At 37.7% G+C, this 18,971-nt stretch overlaps 4 protein-coding genes across 4 annotated transcripts in view; all 4 read right to left on the bottom strand.

Moving 5' to 3' along the window:
- The window catches only part of otog (otogelin), a 42,973-nt gene extending 42,709 nt beyond the window's left edge, over positions 1 to 264 (bottom strand). Inside the window, exon 1 of the mRNA XM_079588381.1 lies at positions 239 to 264. The gene's annotated coding sequence lies outside the window, so the exon portion shown is untranslated. The remainder of the gene's footprint in view (positions 1 to 238) is intronic.
- A 798-nt stretch (positions 265 to 1,062) lies between these two features.
- On the bottom strand, positions 1,063 to 9,964 carry slc67a1 (solute carrier family 67 member 1). The gene is made up of 11 exons (XM_079605103.1): positions 9,724 to 9,964; positions 9,230 to 9,457; positions 8,633 to 8,730; positions 8,261 to 8,406; positions 7,947 to 8,079; positions 7,114 to 7,223; positions 6,888 to 6,998; positions 5,080 to 5,180; positions 4,861 to 4,962; positions 4,588 to 4,708; positions 1,063 to 2,842 (listed from the first exon to the last, which is right to left on the bottom strand). Exons 2-11 carry the CDS (start codon positions 9,326 to 9,328, stop codon positions 2,658 to 2,660), a joined length of 1,206 nt encoding a protein of 401 aa, XP_079461229.1. The 5' UTR covers positions 9,329 to 9,457; positions 9,724 to 9,964; the 3' UTR covers positions 1,063 to 2,657.
- An 870-nt stretch (positions 9,965 to 10,834) lies between these two features.
- LOC306987811 (serine/threonine-protein kinase pim-1) lies at positions 10,835 to 15,711 on the bottom strand (the record flags this gene model as incomplete). Its single annotated transcript, XM_079592392.1, has 9 exons — positions 10,835 to 11,907; positions 11,995 to 12,083; positions 12,179 to 12,355; positions 12,487 to 12,865; positions 13,056 to 13,106; positions 13,432 to 13,523; positions 13,877 to 14,089; positions 14,491 to 14,804; positions 15,665 to 15,711. The coding sequence occupies 9 exons, from the start codon at positions 15,709 to 15,711 to the stop codon at positions 11,896 to 11,898; spliced, it is 1,374 nt and encodes a 457-aa protein (XP_079448518.1). The 3' UTR covers positions 10,835 to 11,895.
- On the bottom strand, positions 14,678 to 18,920 carry LOC306994539 (receptor-type tyrosine-protein phosphatase eta-like). The gene is made up of 8 exons (XM_079605104.1): positions 18,807 to 18,920; positions 18,443 to 18,533; positions 17,940 to 18,013; positions 17,733 to 17,867; positions 17,369 to 17,485; positions 16,967 to 17,127; positions 16,731 to 16,866; positions 14,678 to 16,364 (listed from the first exon to the last, which is right to left on the bottom strand). The coding sequence occupies exons 2-8, from the start codon at positions 18,513 to 18,515 to the stop codon at positions 16,209 to 16,211; spliced, it is 852 nt and encodes a 283-aa protein (XP_079461230.1). The 5' UTR covers positions 18,516 to 18,533; positions 18,807 to 18,920; the 3' UTR covers positions 14,678 to 16,208.
- Between the last annotated feature and the right edge of the window lie 51 nt (positions 18,921 to 18,971).

The raw sequence follows: 18,971 nt of genomic DNA, 5'->3' as shown, positions 1-18,971 counted from the left end.
AAACATGCGTAAAATTAGCGCGAGTCGAGATGTCAAAGTTTCAAGATGCTCAAAATGTGCAGAATGTTTACCATTACCATTAAATGTAAATAAATGTAGGTTGTAATAGACAAGTTTTTCCCCGTTACAATAAATAAATAAATAATAGGCCTAAATAAATAGTAAATAAAAAAAAAAAGAAAATACATCACGCATAGGTTTTTCGGATAGGCACATAAATTTAAATAGTAATACTTACTTTTCAAAATCATGCTGTTGTGTTAAATTCAGACTTTCAGTGCCCCACGTGAGATTTGCTAAAAAGAAACAAATGATCACATTAGTGCAGCACTTTTCGAAGTTTATGGTTAAGAATTTATGGTAACACTTTTCTGTATCAAACTATTTAATCAAACGTTTGGAAACTATGCATCATACTAAAAATATTAATTGTATATATTTTTATATATAAAAAATTAAGAGTGTCACTCATTGTTACTTTGATACATTAAGATAAGGAATTTAGGCATATTGACCATTAGCATTCTCCCTTCACTGGCAGAGGAAGTGTTTTCCTCAAAGTCAAAAGCTGGTTCCTTTGACAATAAGGCTATGCATTTTTTTTGTAAAATCTAAATTAAAACATTTCTTTAAAATAATAGGCTAATCAATATATCAGAGCATAAGTGACCACACCAGTCCATCGTCATGCTACTTACCTTGATATATTAAGATAAAGAATAATAAATAGAGTAAAAAAAGTTTCTTTCCGGGAGTTAAAATAGGATCCATTCGTGACTCATGCGAATCACTTGAAATGGAATGAGATTCTCCCCTCACAGTCTTACACCGATGGGCACTATCGACGCATATTCCCGTCTGACTGCAGCAGCTGCTCGCGCTCTCACTCTCTCTCCTGTGTGTCCACCCGCGCTCATCTCAGGTGCTGAAGATAACACCCGTTGCGCGCTCGCCCTCATTAGCATAATATATGCTAATGAAACCCACTAATGCATAAACACAACTTCAGAGAGAACGGGATGCCCGTTTACTGTTGCTGCAAGAAAACGCCAAAATGTAGACTTAAATGTTGATATATTTTTATTTTTTATATACATACCAATTGATCCAACAACTGACAGGTGTTAAAAGGATAGTTCACCTTCATAACAATAAAAAAGACACTTCTGTCATCATTTACTCATCCTTGCGTTTCCCATCCGCATAACTTCCTTTCTTCTCAAAAGGAGATGGTAGGCAGAATGAGAGGTCACCCTTCACTTTAATATGTAAAATAAAAAGATGCATTGAAAGTGAAAGGTAGGCTGTCCGTGCATTCTGCTTAAAGAGTTAGTTTACCCAAAGACTTTTGTTCTTCTTTGGAATACAAATTAAAATATTTTCTGAGAGATTTCTGTCCATTCATTGACCATCTACGCAATTATTTTGACGCTTCAAAAGTCCATAAAGTGATTGTAAATCCATATGAATTGAGCATTTTAGTCCAAATTTCCGAAAGAGACACGATCGCTTTATATGATGAACAGATTAAATTGAGGCTTTAATTCACATTTAAATATTGATCAGCAAACATAAACAAGCTCAACCGAACAGGCTTGACATGCGAGGACAAACCTCAAGTTCAAGCTCAAACGTGCTGAGTAACACAAGAGAATGAGCCTCATTGGTTCTCGAACTTCAAGCAAGCATGCCCGAGCTTCCGTTTACCACAACTCATGTGTGCATCGAGTCTCTTCAGAAAATTTAGACTGAACCGCCAATGGATAAGTTTTACGATCTCTTTATTAACTTTTTGAAGCATCAAAGTGTCAGTTGCGTAGCTGTCTATGGAGTGACAGAAAGCTCTCAGACTTCATTATTTATAAGCATCTTAATTTGTGTTCCAAACATGAACGAAGGTCTTACGGGTTAGGAACGACATGAGTGAGTAATTAATGACAGAATTTGTATTTTTGGGTGAACTGACCCTTTAACATCTGCCTAATAAAGAACATTCTTGAACATTCTCCTGTAGTGAAATGGAGAGTAAAGTTCAGAATCTATATGCCAGTGTTGTGCACATAATCTGCAGCTGGATTGTTGTGAAGCTTAAACATGGAAAAGAGTGGACACACAGACACAAAAGCCTCTCTCAGAAACAGAGCTGAAAGACTTGGGGGATTAATCAATCAAAGAGAATAGAACAACAGATTTTACTGCAAATACATTTGAGTAGTTTCAGGTACAATGACATTGAAGGTGATTATGGATTTTGCCCTTCTACATGACATCCTAACTGCAACATCATTATAATGAATAATTACTGTATAATCTGGGATTGTTTAAACGAGTCTAACGCCACACAGATAAATCCATTCTGCATCGCTTTGTACTGGCCTACAGTAAAAATGTACATGCCAGCTTCTTTTTCAACATATGAAACTTCATAAAAGACAATCCTGAGTTAACGTGTGATATAAAGAGGAGGAATTTGACAGTAACAAGATATCTTGAATGTCTGTAGCATTTACAAAACCTAAGATCAGCTGGGTTATTTATTGGGACTAATCTCTTCCCCAGTGTATGAGGAGGTAAGTTAAATGCCCATGGTGTTTTGTAAACAGCCCTCTCTCACACAATATGGCCCCAAACAAGATACTCAAACTTTTTTACAATTGTTATGGTCTATTTGGCTGTGAGCGCCCTCCACTGGCTAGCAGAAGGCTAAAGACAGCAGCATTGATGACACACTGGATGAATCCAAAGGATGGCACACCGTATGTCTCATAGAGGAATCCTCCAATAGTTGGCCCCACAGTTCGCAAAAGAGACTGCACCGAAGCACACAGACCCAGCATGGTTCCTGAATACACACAAACACCACACAGTGCTTGAATTTTATGAATGGTAAACTAGTTGATGATTAATTATAACTGTTAGAGCCTGCTATTTTTTATAAAATATATCGTTAATAATATAAACGTGTAACGGCTGAATTGAAGGTGCAGTATTGGATTTCTGAGAAAAGGCCGTCGCACCAAGGTGGATCGCACCAAGCACCACAACCAAACTTGCTTGTTGAACTTACAATTAAATAACATCTCAAACCAGCAACAAAATCTAACATGATCGGTCATAAAAAATGTGTTTCTTATGCTCAAATAAAGTTAAAAAAGCTTATTTTCAGGCTAGACCCGCCAATGTGCAGTCCTAAGTGCACGTCTCAGAACACTGACTCTCTCTAAAGCAACCAGAGCTTCTAAAAGCACTTTAACAATCAGCGGATGGCTATTTTATCCAGAATGCGGGACTTATTCCACCATATTGCACATTGCACTTTTTCCCATTTATGAGTAATGTGAGTGTTTATCTAAAGTCTTTGACCACAACACACGCTTGTAGCCAATTAGCAGTAAGGGGCTTATACACTCATGGTGGGGGGAGGAGAGAGAGTGAGCTAGAGGGAGATTTGAAGAAAGAGAGATGGCTGAGGGACATTACAAAAGAAAAAAGGTCAGAGGAATATCACTGGAAAAAGAAAGGTTATGATCAGGCAATGGTTTTAGGACCCGCGTTAATATTAGAAAAGCTTTCCAGCACTGAAGAGACCCAAGTGGGAAGGCCTGAAAATGTACGCTGAGGTTGTGTTGTTTCTGCTCCATACGCGAGTAATATTGGTTTAGCTATGTTTCAAAGAACCAATGCTGTTGTTGTAATGTTAGCTTACAGGACAGTTTTGAGTGTTTTTGTTTTTCTTCTGGAGCTGGTGTGCTGCTGGCAACTACTTCACTTTATTTTTCACAAAGTGTTTTTTTTTTTTTTCGCTTTGCTTTGCTTCAGCTATGATAAAGAGACATCCACTCTTGTAATGCATGTTTGGGCCTTTTGGGGGCAGAGCCATGAAGGGAGGGGTGTAGCCTGGGAAAACCCAGACCACTTCCGGCAAATTTAGATTTGCTCTGCAAGTGGGTCTGGCAAAGAGCCCATTGAAACCCATTTCCAATCCGCCGAAATCGCGGCACCAATCAGAAACGTTTTACACGATGACGACAGAGCAGAGACGGTGACGCAGATTTTGTACATTACAGAGATGGATGCCGCCGTGGAACATCACAACATCACTCGTTCGAATCAGCTATCGCGTCTGTTTCAAGCGATTTAAAATGGTCATTTTCGTTAACACAAACAGAGAATTGCTGAGAGTCTCGAGATGTTTCTCCGTCGCTCTGCATACGTCATGTCATTCATCGCTCTGATTGGTTTTAGATCTTTCCGACGTCCGTTGGTGACGCCCCTGTGGAAATGAATTGTCTATGGAGCTTTGCCAGACCCTTACTCAGTTACAACTGAGAGGGTCTGGGTTTTCCCAGGCTAGGAGGGGTGTGTTTGTTTCTCAGAAATCACTTACTGCACTTTTACTAAAATACTTATTACTAAATTCTTATTACTTATTACTAAAACCAATTGTAATTTTCAAATTTATTGCCATTATAAAAACCTTAGTATTATTCCTCAGGTATTGAGTACATTTATATGTACTTATAAGAACTATTTGTGTACTATATAGTATTATATGCACAAGGGCATCCAGTTGAGAGCGTAGATTACCTGTGTCAGAGGGGGACACACTCTTGGTCAACATACTATCTGTGATGACATTGAAGACACTTAGAGAAAACATCATCGGTATCACGATTAAACAAAATTGAAACACATTGGTCATCATAGCCTGAAAAACACACAAAGCACATATATTAAACATACACTTAAAGGAGATACACACATCACTAATTATTCCATAGTTAATTGACACCACTGTAAGTCAACTAATAAAAAATAAAAAAAGGGAACTGGAAGGATGGTTTTGCAATATCAGTTTACCTGTGCAAGGCCCACTATACTGCTTATCCCAACAGACAGCAGCAGTAAGGTATATTCTGAAAATCTAGATGTAAGACGCCCAATCACAGCACCTTGGATCACCTTTAACAGTAAGAGTTACTTATTACTACCAAAGCAAACCACCTCAGCACAGCAAAGCTTTAATCCAAAACTAATTATATGGCATATGATTGGGTAGAAGTGTGCATGTGCTTATACCATTTGAACAATGCCAAAATAAGCCATCAGATAGCCATTCTGCTCAGCCTTCAGTTGGAAGAAGTTTATGGCAATGATGGAGAACATAACTTGAAATATACCTGAAGCACAAAGGAAACCGACATAAATATATAAAACAAAACACAAGAAAAATTATGGAATGGAAGTAGTGACAGATCTTTACCTCCATATTGTGACATACACAGAGCGAAACATTTTATGAAAAGAGAAACAAACTATAGACCAGGGACTTATTTCTATCCATCGGTTGTTGATTGGATGGACGCAAATCTGAATGCAAGCGTGCAGTAGGTTGCAACCTTTTCTTGCAATCTACTGCAAGCTTGCATTCAGATCTTGCATACAGTAAATGCTTAAAGGGATAGTTCACACAAAAATGAAAATTAGACCATGATTTACTCACCTAGGTGTACAATCAAGAGTTATATAAAACAAATGTCCTGGGTCTTCCAAGCTTTATAATGGGAGTGAATGGCAAGTCCATAAAAGTGCATCTATCCATGATAAAAGTGATAAAACAGAAATGGCCATTCACTGCCATTATAAAGCTTGAAAGCTTAAAGGATAATTCCGGTATTTAACACCTTGAGTCTATATTGTAGTTTGTTTTGGATGAACAAGAGTGGTGGACAACATTTTTTTTACAATGGTTCCTCTCTCGAGTTTTTGACTATAAAAGAATTGGCCATGGACCCATTTAACATTGGAGTCAATGGGCATGTCCGAAAATGTCATTAAAACAACCTTTAACATTAGTTTTCAAAACTGTGCAACTCACCGAGTGATTAGTGATGTTAGTTGATGTTCCAGAAACAAAAAGTGTTGCGAAATACAGTTTCTGTCGTGTTTTATTCGTCATTTTGTAAAATTCTGAATTCTGTTGAAGGACTGAGTGCTCGTTAATATAAATGCGCTACCGGAAACGGAAAGGGGGCTGTTTACATTTGGTTGATGTAGTCTTTTTGCTCGCTTCCGTTTCTCATAAGGCTAGCGAGCAGAGCAACTGTGCTCCGGGAGAGTAAGCGAAATAAACAATAATTTTTTTAGGAACTTTACCGCAGTTTTTGACCGCACAAATTCTAACCATATTGAAAGACGTGACCACTGACCAGTGCAATATGAAGTTGAATTTGACTGTGACCGTGAGTGTCCCGCGAGGAGTGTGCTAATGCTTCAGATTCAAATATTGAGCGGAAGTTACACGGTTGTGAAGTGTCTGTAAAAATAGTTCCACTATAGCAAAATAAACGGATTGGAATCATATATTGCGAAGATATATTGTTTATAATCATCAACGAACACCACTAACCACTCGGTGAGTTTAACAGTTTTGTAAACGAACATTATTGGCTGTTTTAATGACATTTTCGGACATGCCCATTGACTCCAATGTTAAATGGGTCCATGGCCAATTCTATTATAGTCAAAAACTCGAGAGAGGAACCATTGTCAAAAAAATGTTGTCCACCACTCTTGTTCATCCAAAACAAACTACAATATAGACTCAAGGTGTTAAATACCGGAATTATCCTTTAATATAACTCCGATTGTATTCGTCTGAAAGAAGAATGTTGTATACATCTAGGATGGCTTGAGGGTGAGTAAATCATGGGGTAATTAAACTTTTTGTGTGAACTATCTCTTTAAGTGGACCAAATGAGGATGAGGAAAATTAGGAAAAAATAGGATGGTGAATGAGGGTGAATTTTCATTTAATTATATATAATATTTAAATTATATTAGTGTTTAAATTCACAAACGTCACAAAAGTTGATATATATGTTCACCTGATGGCAATCCAGAGATAATCTTAACTATAAACGTCTTTGCAACACCTGGAAACTTCATCAGTCTAGTGATCTCCCCCAGATTAAACACCGACTTTGATGATCCCTTCTCTAAACACAGACAAAAGTATTATTAATATACAAGATTTGTATCAAATAAAGTTACAAAAAGCTACAGCAAGAGTATTTCTTCTGTGTCTAGGTGAGTCTTGTGTGTTTGTCATACTGTCACTCTCTGGCACGGTGTGTATTTTGGTCTGTTTAGGGATGAAGTTCAACACCAAAAGCAAGGAAACAAAACTCCCGACAGCCGCAAAAGATGCTGCAAACTTTTCCCTGCAAAACACACGCACGCACACGCACACACACACACACACACACACAATCATTGGTATTTAAATTGTGCTGGATCAGTGTACAATTGGTAACGTTTTGTACTAGTGGACAGAAAGCACACAAAGTATCTCTCTCTGAGCTTACATATTAACAAAAAACTATTTCGAGAAAGTGTGCTGAATTTTTAGAGATGTTGGCTGGCATATACTTGATATACTACTTGATAAATTAAAAAAAAGAAAAGAATATGTTTATTCAGCAAGGATGCATTAATTTGATCAAAAATGACAGCAAATATTTCAATTTCAAATAAATGCTGTTCTTTTGAACTTCCTATTAATCAAAGAATCCCAAACAATTTTTGCAGTTTCCACAAAAATATTAAGAAGCACAACTGTTTCCAGTATTGATAATAATTATAAATGTTTATTGAGATTCTTGACTCATAATCATATGATAATGATTTCTGAAAGATCATGTGACACTGAAGACAGGTGTAATGGCTGCTGAAAATCAGCGTTGCCATCACAGGAATAAATTAAATGTTTTACATATTTTAAAATACAAAAGAGTTATTATTTTACATTCTTATTGTTTTGTTTTTTGTAATCAAATAAATGCAGCAATGGTGAACATAGGAGACTTCTTTTAAAAAACTTTTTTTTTTTAAATGTACGACCCCAAACTTTATAATGGTAGTGTAGGTGGTGTAGTGTGTTTTACCCAAAGCGTGTGCTGAGGGTCCCACCCAGTGTTGATCCTGAGATCATGCCAATGCCAAAACAGAGGCCAAGTTTCCCCAGAGCTTCTGCTCGCTTCTCATTCTCTGACAAATCTGCTACCACCATTTGAGCTCCTACACACACACAGATACAAATGTACTCATGTACCTGTGTACTGAGTGTGTCTGAGTTACGTGTGTGTGTGTGTGTGTGTGTGTGTGTGTGTGTGTGTGTGTGTGTGTGTGTGTGTGTGTGTGTGTGTGTGTGTGTGTGTGTGTGTGTGTGTGTGTGTGTGTGTGTGTGTCCATGTTTTACCTGGCAGTCCATGCATGAAAACAGCAGGTAGTTTGTGAACGAAAAGCATAAAAGTGCTGTCTGCCACGGTCAATAGTAGGAAATAAACCACTGATGCCAAGCAAGACACAGTGAGAGCTGCACGTGCTCCAAACACATCTGCAAACCTGAGAACAGACACAAGGACATGATGACACACATCCAAGTACCAGTATGTGAATAAAATAAATCACTTCTGTACATATGATAGAGAAACTGTATTCTTATAACTTAAATAAGATGTTAAATAATGAGATCTTTTCACTAAGCACACATAATTACATACATGTATTTATCAACACTATGCATCATACTGTATACTACCATAAACACAACACAGATCTGAAATCGTACCTTCCATAAATAGGGCCTCCAAGCAGCTGAATCACTCCAACTGTGGTCTGCAGATATCCGAACCAAAGTGTGTCGAACCCGAGCCTCTTCGCCAAATACTGTTCCACAGAAGACAAAAAGTGAACATGCAATGCAACCCATCTGTTATAACTCCTGAATAGCGGAATAAATCGAAATAGCCGAAGGAGCCTGGATTAGACTAGAATAGGGCAAACATCATGGCCAGCTTTGATCCACTATACAGCCTTTATGTTGCATTTACATTTAGTAATTTAGCAGCCAGCAGCTTTTATCCAAAGTGACTTTTAATTAAGAAAATCCAAAGAACGTGATGCAGATGAATAAATAATTGCATATTGGAAATATCTAATAAAATCAATTAGTTCACATGAATTAGCCTAATACAAGACTTGCTTTAATAGTTTGCTGGAATGTCATATGAAAATATCACTAAATATAAGAACACAGCAGCACACACCAAAAAAAAAAATTATGGAAGTAGAAAAAGTAAAAAGCTGTTCCAGAGTAGCCTACAGCTATAAATGGACTCAAGTGTGGTTTCATGTAACACGTGACTGAAGTCGAATAAGCACTTACCGGTGTTATGGAGAACTGGAGGAAGAGCCAGGTGACGTCCAGAGCGGCGATGAGGTAGGTGATGTAAATCACTTTCTGCTTAGCTGCAGGCTCCATCATCCAAATTACTTTATTAAATATCAGCTCTAGGTTTGTATTCCCCGACACGACAGTTCTCTTTCCACTCGATCTCCACCTCAAATTGGTAACATAATGAAGAGCATCTGCTCCAGCGTATCTAAATCCCTCCTGACGATTTGGTACGAAAAATAGAAACGCTTAACGCTTTACGGCTTCATCCAGCAGTAAAACAAGTGACAAAGCATAATTTCATGTGTGGGAAAGGTTAAACCCATGAGCGCGACGACATGAACTTCGACCAGTCTTCAGAATCTCAACAGGTTAAAGTCTATTTCAGTTTCGCTGAAGTTCTGCTCTCATAAGGGTCAAAAATATAATATAAAATATTATTATTATTATTTATATAAACATAATAATAATATATAAACACTTACAATACTTTATACAAATCTGCAGGCTTAATCTCCGCACAATAGGCTAACGTTTAGGCTACCTTATGACTGTGTTTAACTGACCGACTACAAAATGTTGTGACAAACAAGTAACCGGATTTAATAAGACAAATAATAGTGTAAAACGTATATAAGTGTATTAAGTGCTACACTTAATCCTTAAAAAGAAAATCCTTAAATACAAAGTCCTCGCCATTTTGTTGTGGATAACATCGAGGAAATTCCTCCTCCTCTCTGTGTCATGAACACTGGAGGCGTGACTAGCCGTCAACCACAATCCACATCTATTGTAAACGGAAAACGAATTGCAAATAAACTGACACCTGAGTCTATCCGAGAGAACACGCAGTAGGCTGCTACTTAGATGTCTAGAGTTCATGGTTGAAAATGCTGTTCGTTAGTAAAGTTCGCAGAGCATTTTACGGAGGCTAGGCAATATATTGAGAGATTAAATATATTGCTCTTCAACCTCGATTTTAAGCTAAAAAAAAAAGAAGTATATATATTTATAGGTCATATGTCCTACAAAAAAAAAATCGAATTTGTTAAACAAAATGCAAAATGTAACCTTTGTAAACCTGTTTCCAGAAAAGTAAACTTGCAAGTAAAGAATTGGATACATATTTGTTTCTTATTTACATTGCAGTACACTAGTAGCATATTTATGTCTTGATAATAGGTATTATTAATGATTATCATCATTATTATTACTAGGCTATTATTATTTAATTAAAATTGCTTTGTTTCCTAAAAACATTGTGAATGGAATGTGGACTGAGACACTTTTATATTAACAAATAACTTTTTTCTCTCACTCAGTGTACCAGATTGATGCATTTGACTTTAAAAAGTGCCATTTTTTTTCTTCCAGGGGATCATGTTCCCATTCCCAGACCCCAATAGAGGTCCACCCTATACAAACCCGTTAGAAACACTGATTCCAACAGCGAAATAAAATGTGGGTTATTTTAACGTCATATCATAAACCCTAATTAATGTAACAGTTGAAACCTGTTTCTCAGTTTGAGCCTCTTTTTACTAAATGCATTACTTAACATAAATATAATTGCGTAACATCAGTTAGACGATATTTGACATCTCTTTATGTTTTATTTATACTCTTTATGTTTTTTCAGTACCACAACATCAAATAGGAAAATTCAACTGCAGTAGCCACCGTTCAACCTGAAGAGGGAAGCACTCAGACGTTTTTACACCATATTGTAGAATTAAAACAACATATATTGTAGAATTAAAACACTTTATACCCAAATGTCAACAAATTTACTTGAATCAATGAACAGCATTAATAAAGCCCCAGTCTTACAGACCATAAACAAAAATTTAGGGTTTAGTTACCCTTCAAATAGTATTATTATCATTGTGTAACTTTCTGTGAATAAAGCTTGTTTTTATACAGATCTATCATGTTCAATTAGAGGAATTTCACTAAAATATGAAACAAACAAAATTAATTTATTTTTCACTGTGTAGTGATGCTTCCTTCTGGAGTTCTTCTGGAACCGGAACCTCAGAGGCATCTACGACAAACAGCTCTGGAACTGAGCAGCTCTGGAACTGAGCAGCTCTGGCTGGGCCACGACTGAAGAAGGATAAGTTCCCTGTGTCCATTAACCTCTTTGGAAGCAGTAAGTGTGAGGTCTGTGGAACATCTGTGGATTTCTGCCACCTGGGTGCTTCTGGCTGGGAGTGGGACAGCAGCAACAGTACCTCTGGGACCCAGTCAACTGACTGACGGAAGTCGCCAAGACAAGAAACTCTGGGACTCTCTGGGGTGTCTGTGATAGGGAGCTCTAGGACCTTGTGAGCCATGAGAGGAACCTCTGGGAAGCTCTGAGACTGGAGCAGCCAAGATGGAAATGCAGTGAGGAGGCCATATGGAGCAAAATAATCAACAGTGGCAAACCAACAAACTACGTACAAAAACTATTTACACATCCCTAGGCAGCAATACCGCAAGACGCAAATATTGCTGCCTCGAGCCGCAGCGCCAGACGCAACCAGGGCTCGCCAGCCTCGCAAGACGCTAAGGACTGGAGCAATGGAGATGCCACTCGTGTCGGCCCGCCAGACGCTAAGCTGACTAAAGAAGAGTGCTTCCTGGCTATGACAGGGTGCTCTTGCCTCCATGACCTATGGGATGACCTAAAACAAAAACAGGGTTATTTTCTATACATCATATATACATATGCATTTTACAAAATCTTTTTCTGATGATCTTAGGTAGGCTACCTTAAACCAGTCATGGAGAAGGAGCCTGTCAAGATGAATCCTCTTCTCAGGGTCGGGATGCAGACAGGCATTAATCAAATGACTGCATTCTGTGTGGAAAGATGGGAGAGACATTTGGCTATTACCTTAAACTTCTTTTACACCTACTCTCTTTGATCATGTTATACGAAGCAGTACAACTCACCTTTTGTCAAGCTTGGCAGATACCACTGCCAGTCCTTGAGCTTGTCCTGGTCGCTGTGGTCCGGGAAATAACCGCACACCATTGAGTACAAAAGGACCCCCAGTGAAAACACAGTTGCTGGCCGCCCATAGTACTTGCTGGTCTCGAAATATTCGGGGGGGCAGTACTGCTTTGTGCCTGGAGGAAAGAGATTTTTTTATTTAGTCAATACTGTGTCATCATCTCCTAAACCGGCTAAAATTAATGAACAGGACATGATGTAATTCGTCACTACAGTTTAAGTTGCAAACGACAGCTATAATACATACCACTAAAGGTGTGGTAAGCCGTTTCATACAGCAGGTCCCCGCAGCCGAAATCTATTAGTGTCACGTCCAGGGTTTCCATGTTCACTAATATGTTCTCCTCCTTAACATCTCTGTGGAAAACTCCTCGGCTGCAGCAGCTGTTTGCAGCCTCAACCACCTGACGCATCACATGGCATGCAATCTCTTCATTGAAGACGCCTCCACAGCTCTGCAAGAAGTCAAAGAGATTGACGCAGGGCGAGGGCCGCTGCAGGACCATGATATAATGGTTAGGGAGGTCCTGCCAGTCCAGCAACTTAATGATGTGTGGTGTGCTGGGGCCCTTATTGGCAAGGACAGTCAAGCCGATTTCCAGGGGAACGGGTTTGGGATGATCAGTCTAGAAGAAAGACAATTATTCACAATGGTTAGATGCAGGTGGTTTCCTAAATCAGGATTTAAGACAGTCTTGGACAAATTGTTGTCAATGGCAGTTTTTCTGGTGGAAAATCATTTGTACTCTATGATTAACATTTATATACAATTGAAAACAGACAGAGCAGATATCATAGAAAGTGCAGCCTACTTACAATGTTGATATATTCCATGGCTTCAGTTTTTCTGGCAAATTTCAGAGCCACCTGATCAACAAAACAAAAAAGTAACACATCACTCAAGTCATTAATCCTCAACAGACATGTAGCCTACTGTAAAGTTCTGTGCATTTAAGAAACAATTATGAATTTAAAACCATGTCGAGCATGTTTTATCAGTCTGACACTTTAACAGGTCAAGCGCCCCAAAATAAAGTAGCCTATATTAGACAAAATATAATATATCTTGTACTATTTTAGGTTGCTGCAAATATTTTTTTATTTATTTTTATTAAAATGACTACATCAATGCCACCTACATGCCGGTAGGATGTATTTTAATTTTAATACACACATATCTATATAAACATACCGGAAGGTCGTCCATGACACGAACTCCGGCATAGACTGCACCAAATCCTCCTTCCCCCAGTTTATCGCCGATGTCGTACTTTGAGCAGATGTCTAAAAAAGAAATAAATGTGGTTGAGATATTTAAAGCAGTTGCAGAAATGTATGCAGTGTTACATGCTATTCTCAGTCTAAATCTAACATTTCATATAATTATAGACGAGTAGTTTCAATGGCCTTCATATTAACTGAGTGACTATATTAAATATTTGTACTTTAATAAAAAAAATACTACACTGGAGGACTTTTATATTGGATCTTAAAATAAAACTATACTGAATGTTACCGTTACATCACTTAAAAATACATGTTTTCTTTATACATACATATGTAGCACTAAAGAAATACTTATATGTCGAGTAGCCATATGGAAAATGTGTGGGGTTTTGGGTTTATGACAAACTCACCCTCAATGATCGTGCCTATGTCATTGTCCTGTTGTTCTGTTTGAGGGGACTCAATCTCACCCTCAGACAGGATAACTGTACTGTCTTGGACACGAGGTTGAAGGAGCTCCTGGTCCTCAGAAGAGGCGAGGACGTCAGGGCTGCTGTTAGGAAGTTCCTCCTGATGATCACAGTCCTCTACAGTACATGTGATGTTCTCCAGAGAAATCGCATCTAAAGAGAAGAATTTAAATCATAATAAATATTCTCCCAGCCAACATGTAGGCCTAATAACAGTAGGGTGCAGTGTTATTTTGTTTAGTTTTTAGACTAATTGCGCACATAGGCCTACACTTAAATCTATTGAAAATATGTGTGAATAAATTGAAAAAGTGAAACAAAATGCTAAATAAGTATTGTAAAGGGGAAGTTAAAAAGTGGGTGGGATACAACCTCAAAACAGAAAGATTTCAACGTCAGGCAAAAAATACTGTAACGATACAGAGACAACAATAAAAAGGCTAATATATTTTTTAGTATCATTCTAAACTTATCCTAAGGTGTATTGATAAAGTGATGTTTTTGTGTTTGTTTTTTGGTGTACAGCGCTCCAATTCAAGGGTGATGTGATTTACCATCAGTTGACCTAGAAGGTCCCGCCTCAGCCTCCTGCTCCTGATTCTCGCTCTGCTTCACTTTCTCGCCCTTTCCTCTAGAGTGAGAGAAGTGGAAGCAGAACAGACTCCTCCAAAACTTCCTTTTCTTCCTCCAAAACTTCCTTTTCTTCCTCACCCCCTTCTCTCTCTCCTCCCTTCCTTCTCCATCCACCTCAGCAATACTATCATCAAGCGTACGAGGATTTGGCGTGTTCGCGGTGGTTTGCAGTGGTACTTGGATGTGAATTGTACACACACTCGCTACCTGCCGCTTTCTTCGCACGAGAAACTCGCTGACCCATGATCACAAAAGTAAAAAGCTCGCTAATTCTCTTCAAACTACCAACAAAAGTCATATAGTAATTTTCACTCCTTTACATGCGAAACTGTAAAATAATTCTTTGTGATGTCATAAGGGCTCGTGTAGCGCAGCACTGAATCTGATGTCTAATGTTGTTATTTGAACGTAGCCTATCATTCATATCTATTGATACAAGTAAATTACACAAATTACTTAAGAAATAAAAATAAATACTAAATAATATTATGAATGTACTCGTTTTGATTGTTAAATATAATAATATTTTAATAAAACAGCATATCTGTACAAAATCTATAACACCAAGACTGAATTATTTGACGAGAGAAACACACACACACAAATCACCACAGAAGTGTGAACTAAAGTGCAGGTTTTTTTTTAATCCTAATATACAACAGAGTTGTCTGTATGGTTCTTTACCGTGACCAGCAGAATATCAATAAACAATCATTAAAAGAAAAACAATTAACAGAATATTAAAACCACACAAGCAAAAAAAAAAAATAGTTTGAAAGTTCAGTAAAATATATTATGTACAAATATAACAATTTAAGTGCATAAACATGTTACAGAGTCACACCCTGCTAAAACCTTTTCACAATAAGTTGTCAGTAGGAATATTCTAAACTGACCTGATTCTAAAGGAAAACAAAAACATTTATGATCCAGCAACAGACAAGTCAGCATGTGTCTTTACTGAATATAAGCAATTCCAGAAACAAACCAAAGAGATCGCTACTGTTCATTGCTAACTTATTGTCCTTATGGTCCAATAAGGTCGACTTTTGGCCAGTGGAATCCAGAAATCATAGATATATTGAAGCCACAGACCAAAGAACAGCATACTGGCACAACAGCTCAGATACAACCTCCAGCATACCTCAATAGATGAAGTCACAGCACATTGTCAACCATTTACCAGCCTACTGGCTAATACCAAGCTTAGCTGCTATGTTAAATCACAGAAGAAGATTTTGAAAACCCATCCTGTCTTCACTACTGCTGCAGTGAAGTAGAAATGCACTGTTACTGTCTAATGATGAAGTCCTATGTGACGTGTACATTCTATATTTCTATGCATGGTCATCTTCATTTCACCTGTAGTCTGAGGAAATGTCATTTTTATGAAGCCATATTACAGAATTGAAACATTAACAACTTTATTCTAAGAAAACTCCCTGCAGCTACATTTCTGTATTTAATAAAACATTTTTTATATATATATATTTCTGAGTATTTATTATATACCTTTATAAACAAACTTTTTAATAAATATATTAAAATATATTTGTTTTTTCCTCTTTAAATAAAACAATTTAAAAATGAAAGAAAAACTTAATTTACAGCAGTGCAGCGAACTGTTCAAGGTAGATGGTCAAGCCTTATGGTAGCCATTTTTGGGTTTTTTCAAGGGCTCAAAGTTCTCATAAATAGTGAGTGCAGCTGTGTTTTGGTAGATCAAATCTACATTGTTTCCAGTCCGAGACTTGATGATGTCCATGGAGCACTGGTTAAGAAACACATATTGATCCTGCAAAAGTAGAGAATGTAAAGGCCTGCACTGTTAGTGAATAAGATCCCGATTATGGCTTAAAAAACAGTCATTGAAATTTCATATTTGATGATTATTTGTTTAAGATAATCCACACCATTTTTCAACGCAGAGGTAAGCTATTTTCTGTGTAATAATCAATTAAAATATGATAACAAGTTTGCAATATCAAGCAGTATAACAGACAGATTACAGTGTATAGCTATAATAACTGGAAGCGGATGAGACCGGAAGTCTCAACTCATTCAAGTTACAATGGCTGCACCCACGCTCTTACGTTATGAATAAGGTGGATAAACATACAAACAGTGCAGTGAGATGAAAAAAATGTGTTAATGAATGTACCTCTGTTTGCACCATGAGTGGTCTGTGCATGCGCAAATCGTGGATGATCCCATATACATCCACAACACCTTCCCGCTCGATCTGAAAGATTAACCGATCAATGGCGATGAAGGTTCCCGTCCGGCCCACACCGGCACTGCATTACGAAAACAAAAGGTGTTCAGAAAATGACTTTTTCTTTGCGGGAGTATAATAATAAAACAGTGTTAAGTAGACTTGTTTGTATATTTGAGCACCTGCAGTGCACAAGTGTGGGTGAATGTCTCGAGTACTGGTCCATGTGTTCTCGGACCAGGTGTCTGAAGTTGATGAGAAGCTCAGTGGTCTCAGGAACTCCATGGTCTGGCCATGCAGTGAAATGGAAGTGACGAACTGATCGAGACTCTGCTGTTTTCACCTGTCATGACAAGAATCATTTATCCCAAAACATCAACACAGTACTTTACAGTACATGAGGCATAATGTTACAATTAAGACAGCACTAAGATATTACAAACATGATACCAATTAAGATAATTGTGACTTCCTAGGAATAATAAAAAAAAAAAAAACACTGACAAAAACAGGGTCTGTGTAACATATGTGTCATTTAGTGTTACAGTAGCCTGGGTCTATCAGTAATATTAATATAGACTTACATTTTTCAATTCAAAGTCACGTAAAGTCCAGTCCTCCAATGAAATCTCAGAAGTAGTCATCACTGTCAGATTGTTAAAATGTTTAATATCTGCTGGCCAGTATTCCTCACATTTTACCTGAGAGGGACAGGACATTGTGGCTACATTTATTAAAGCTCATTAAGTTCAATACTTCAAGTAGAAAAAAAAATCTGAAAGAGGATATGAATATTGAATGCATGTAGTGGTCAAGCGATTTAGGCTTGTATGCATGTATGATGAAGACATGTATCCGAAACTGACAATAAAATTGACTGAAACATGTGAAATGAAGGCTCTGGCAGGTGAGATCACAGATAAAGTGAAGCATGAATGTATACTGTACCCGTCCCTGCTCGTTGCATTTGGTGAGCATGACGATAGTGTGCACATTTTTCTCCCAAATCAGCCTCCAAAAGTCATTGACAGTGCAGGGCAGTGGCCCTTGGGCTGCAATAAACTCCTTCTTTGATGTGTAACCCTGGAAATATCACACAGTTAGTATGAAAAATGTGTAACTAGCTAATGTTTTTTTTCTTGTTTTTTTTCCTACCGGCATGTAGCTGGCATTGATGTAGTCATCAAATGAGTTGCCGAGCACAGAGAGCTTGACACGAGATGAATCATCTGTATAGAAGACATGAACCATTATAAATATGTCCAGAACAGACTAGATGTGGAGGGAACTTGGTCGTGTTACTTCATGAAATTAAATGAGGCATTTATATAGCACTTTACGATGTACTACTCCACACCTAAAATGCTTTACAATCATGTCAGGGGTCTCTCCTCAACCACCACTCACCACACACCAGCTTTAGGTGGAGAGAGAGAGAGAGAGTGATAGAGCCAATTACAAGCATGGGTATTATTATTAGGAGGCCATTTTTGATAAAGGCCAATTGAGTGGATTTGACCAGGACACCGGAGTTACACCCCTACTCTTTACGAAAAGTGCATGGGATTTTTAATGACCACAGAGAGTCAGGACCTCGCTTTAATGTCTCATCCGAAGGATAGGAGAAGGTAAACACTCATGAGTGGAAAAGTTCTTACATGGCAGCACATTGTTGTAACGATTCTTGGCTTTGTTTTCAGGGGCCAGAGCAATAGTCTTCAGCTGATTCATCCCAACCGGCCTTAGATCCTGCAACCACACACACATACATGTATTTAATCATACATTTATTTACTGTATAATTTGATTTTACTACATTCACATAAATAATTAAACATCTGTCATAAAGCATTTGTTAAAGCAATGAAGAGGAACAAAACATGGTCAAAGCAAACCAATCAGACATTGCTACCAAAAATAATGGGAAATGGAAATCTAGTTTCAATACTTGCAATGCCAATCATTATTTATCATTAATGTTGATCAGTTGTAAATCTACAAAGAAACCAAAGATATAATCACTTCAAATTCTTCAGCAAATCCACAGAAGGAATCAGCCCTTTGCCTCCTGTAGTAAGCCTCATAATCCTCCACCTTTATTGGATCACTCCTGTGACACCATTAAATAACATGTGATAAAAAGTGATTTAAACTATACAAGACAACACAGAACACTGTATTTAAACA

This window comes from Phoxinus phoxinus (genome assembly GCF_949152265.1).
Source record: "Phoxinus phoxinus genome assembly, chromosome: 2".
Lineage (NCBI taxonomy): Eukaryota > Metazoa > Chordata > Actinopteri > Cypriniformes > Leuciscidae > Phoxinus > Phoxinus phoxinus.
The sequence above is the reverse complement of the archived record's forward strand: the minus strand, read 5'-3'. Positions and strand labels throughout refer to the sequence as shown.

What these genes read in the sequence shown, in the direction of transcription:
- slc67a1 (XM_079605103.1), bottom strand. Translation starts at nt 9,328, where the DNA reads ATGATGGAGCCTGCAGCTAAGCAGAAAGTGATTTACATCACCTACCTC. An exon ending in ACCCTCAGCACACGCTTTGG is followed by an intron (nt 7,224 to 7,946) that starts GTAAAACACACT and finishes TGTGTTTTGCAG; the next exon opens with GGAAAAGTTTGCAGCATCTT. An exon ending in CACCGTGCCAGAGAGTGACA is followed by an intron (nt 6,999 to 7,113) that starts GTATGACAAACA and finishes GTCTGTGTTTAG; the next exon opens with AGAAGGGATCATCAAAGTCG.
- LOC306994539 (XM_079605104.1), bottom strand. Translation starts at nt 18,515, where the DNA reads ATGAATCAGCTGAAGACTATTGCTCTGGCCCCTGAAAACAAAGCCAAG. An exon ending in CCCACACTTGTGCACTGCAG is followed by an intron (nt 16,867 to 16,966) that starts GTGCTCAAATAT and finishes TTCGTAATGCAG; the next exon opens with TGCCGGTGTGGGCCGGACGG. An exon ending in CACTCATGGTGCAAACAGAG is followed by an intron (nt 16,365 to 16,730) that starts GTACATTCATTA and finishes CTACTTTTGCAG; the next exon opens with GATCAATATGTGTTTCTTAA.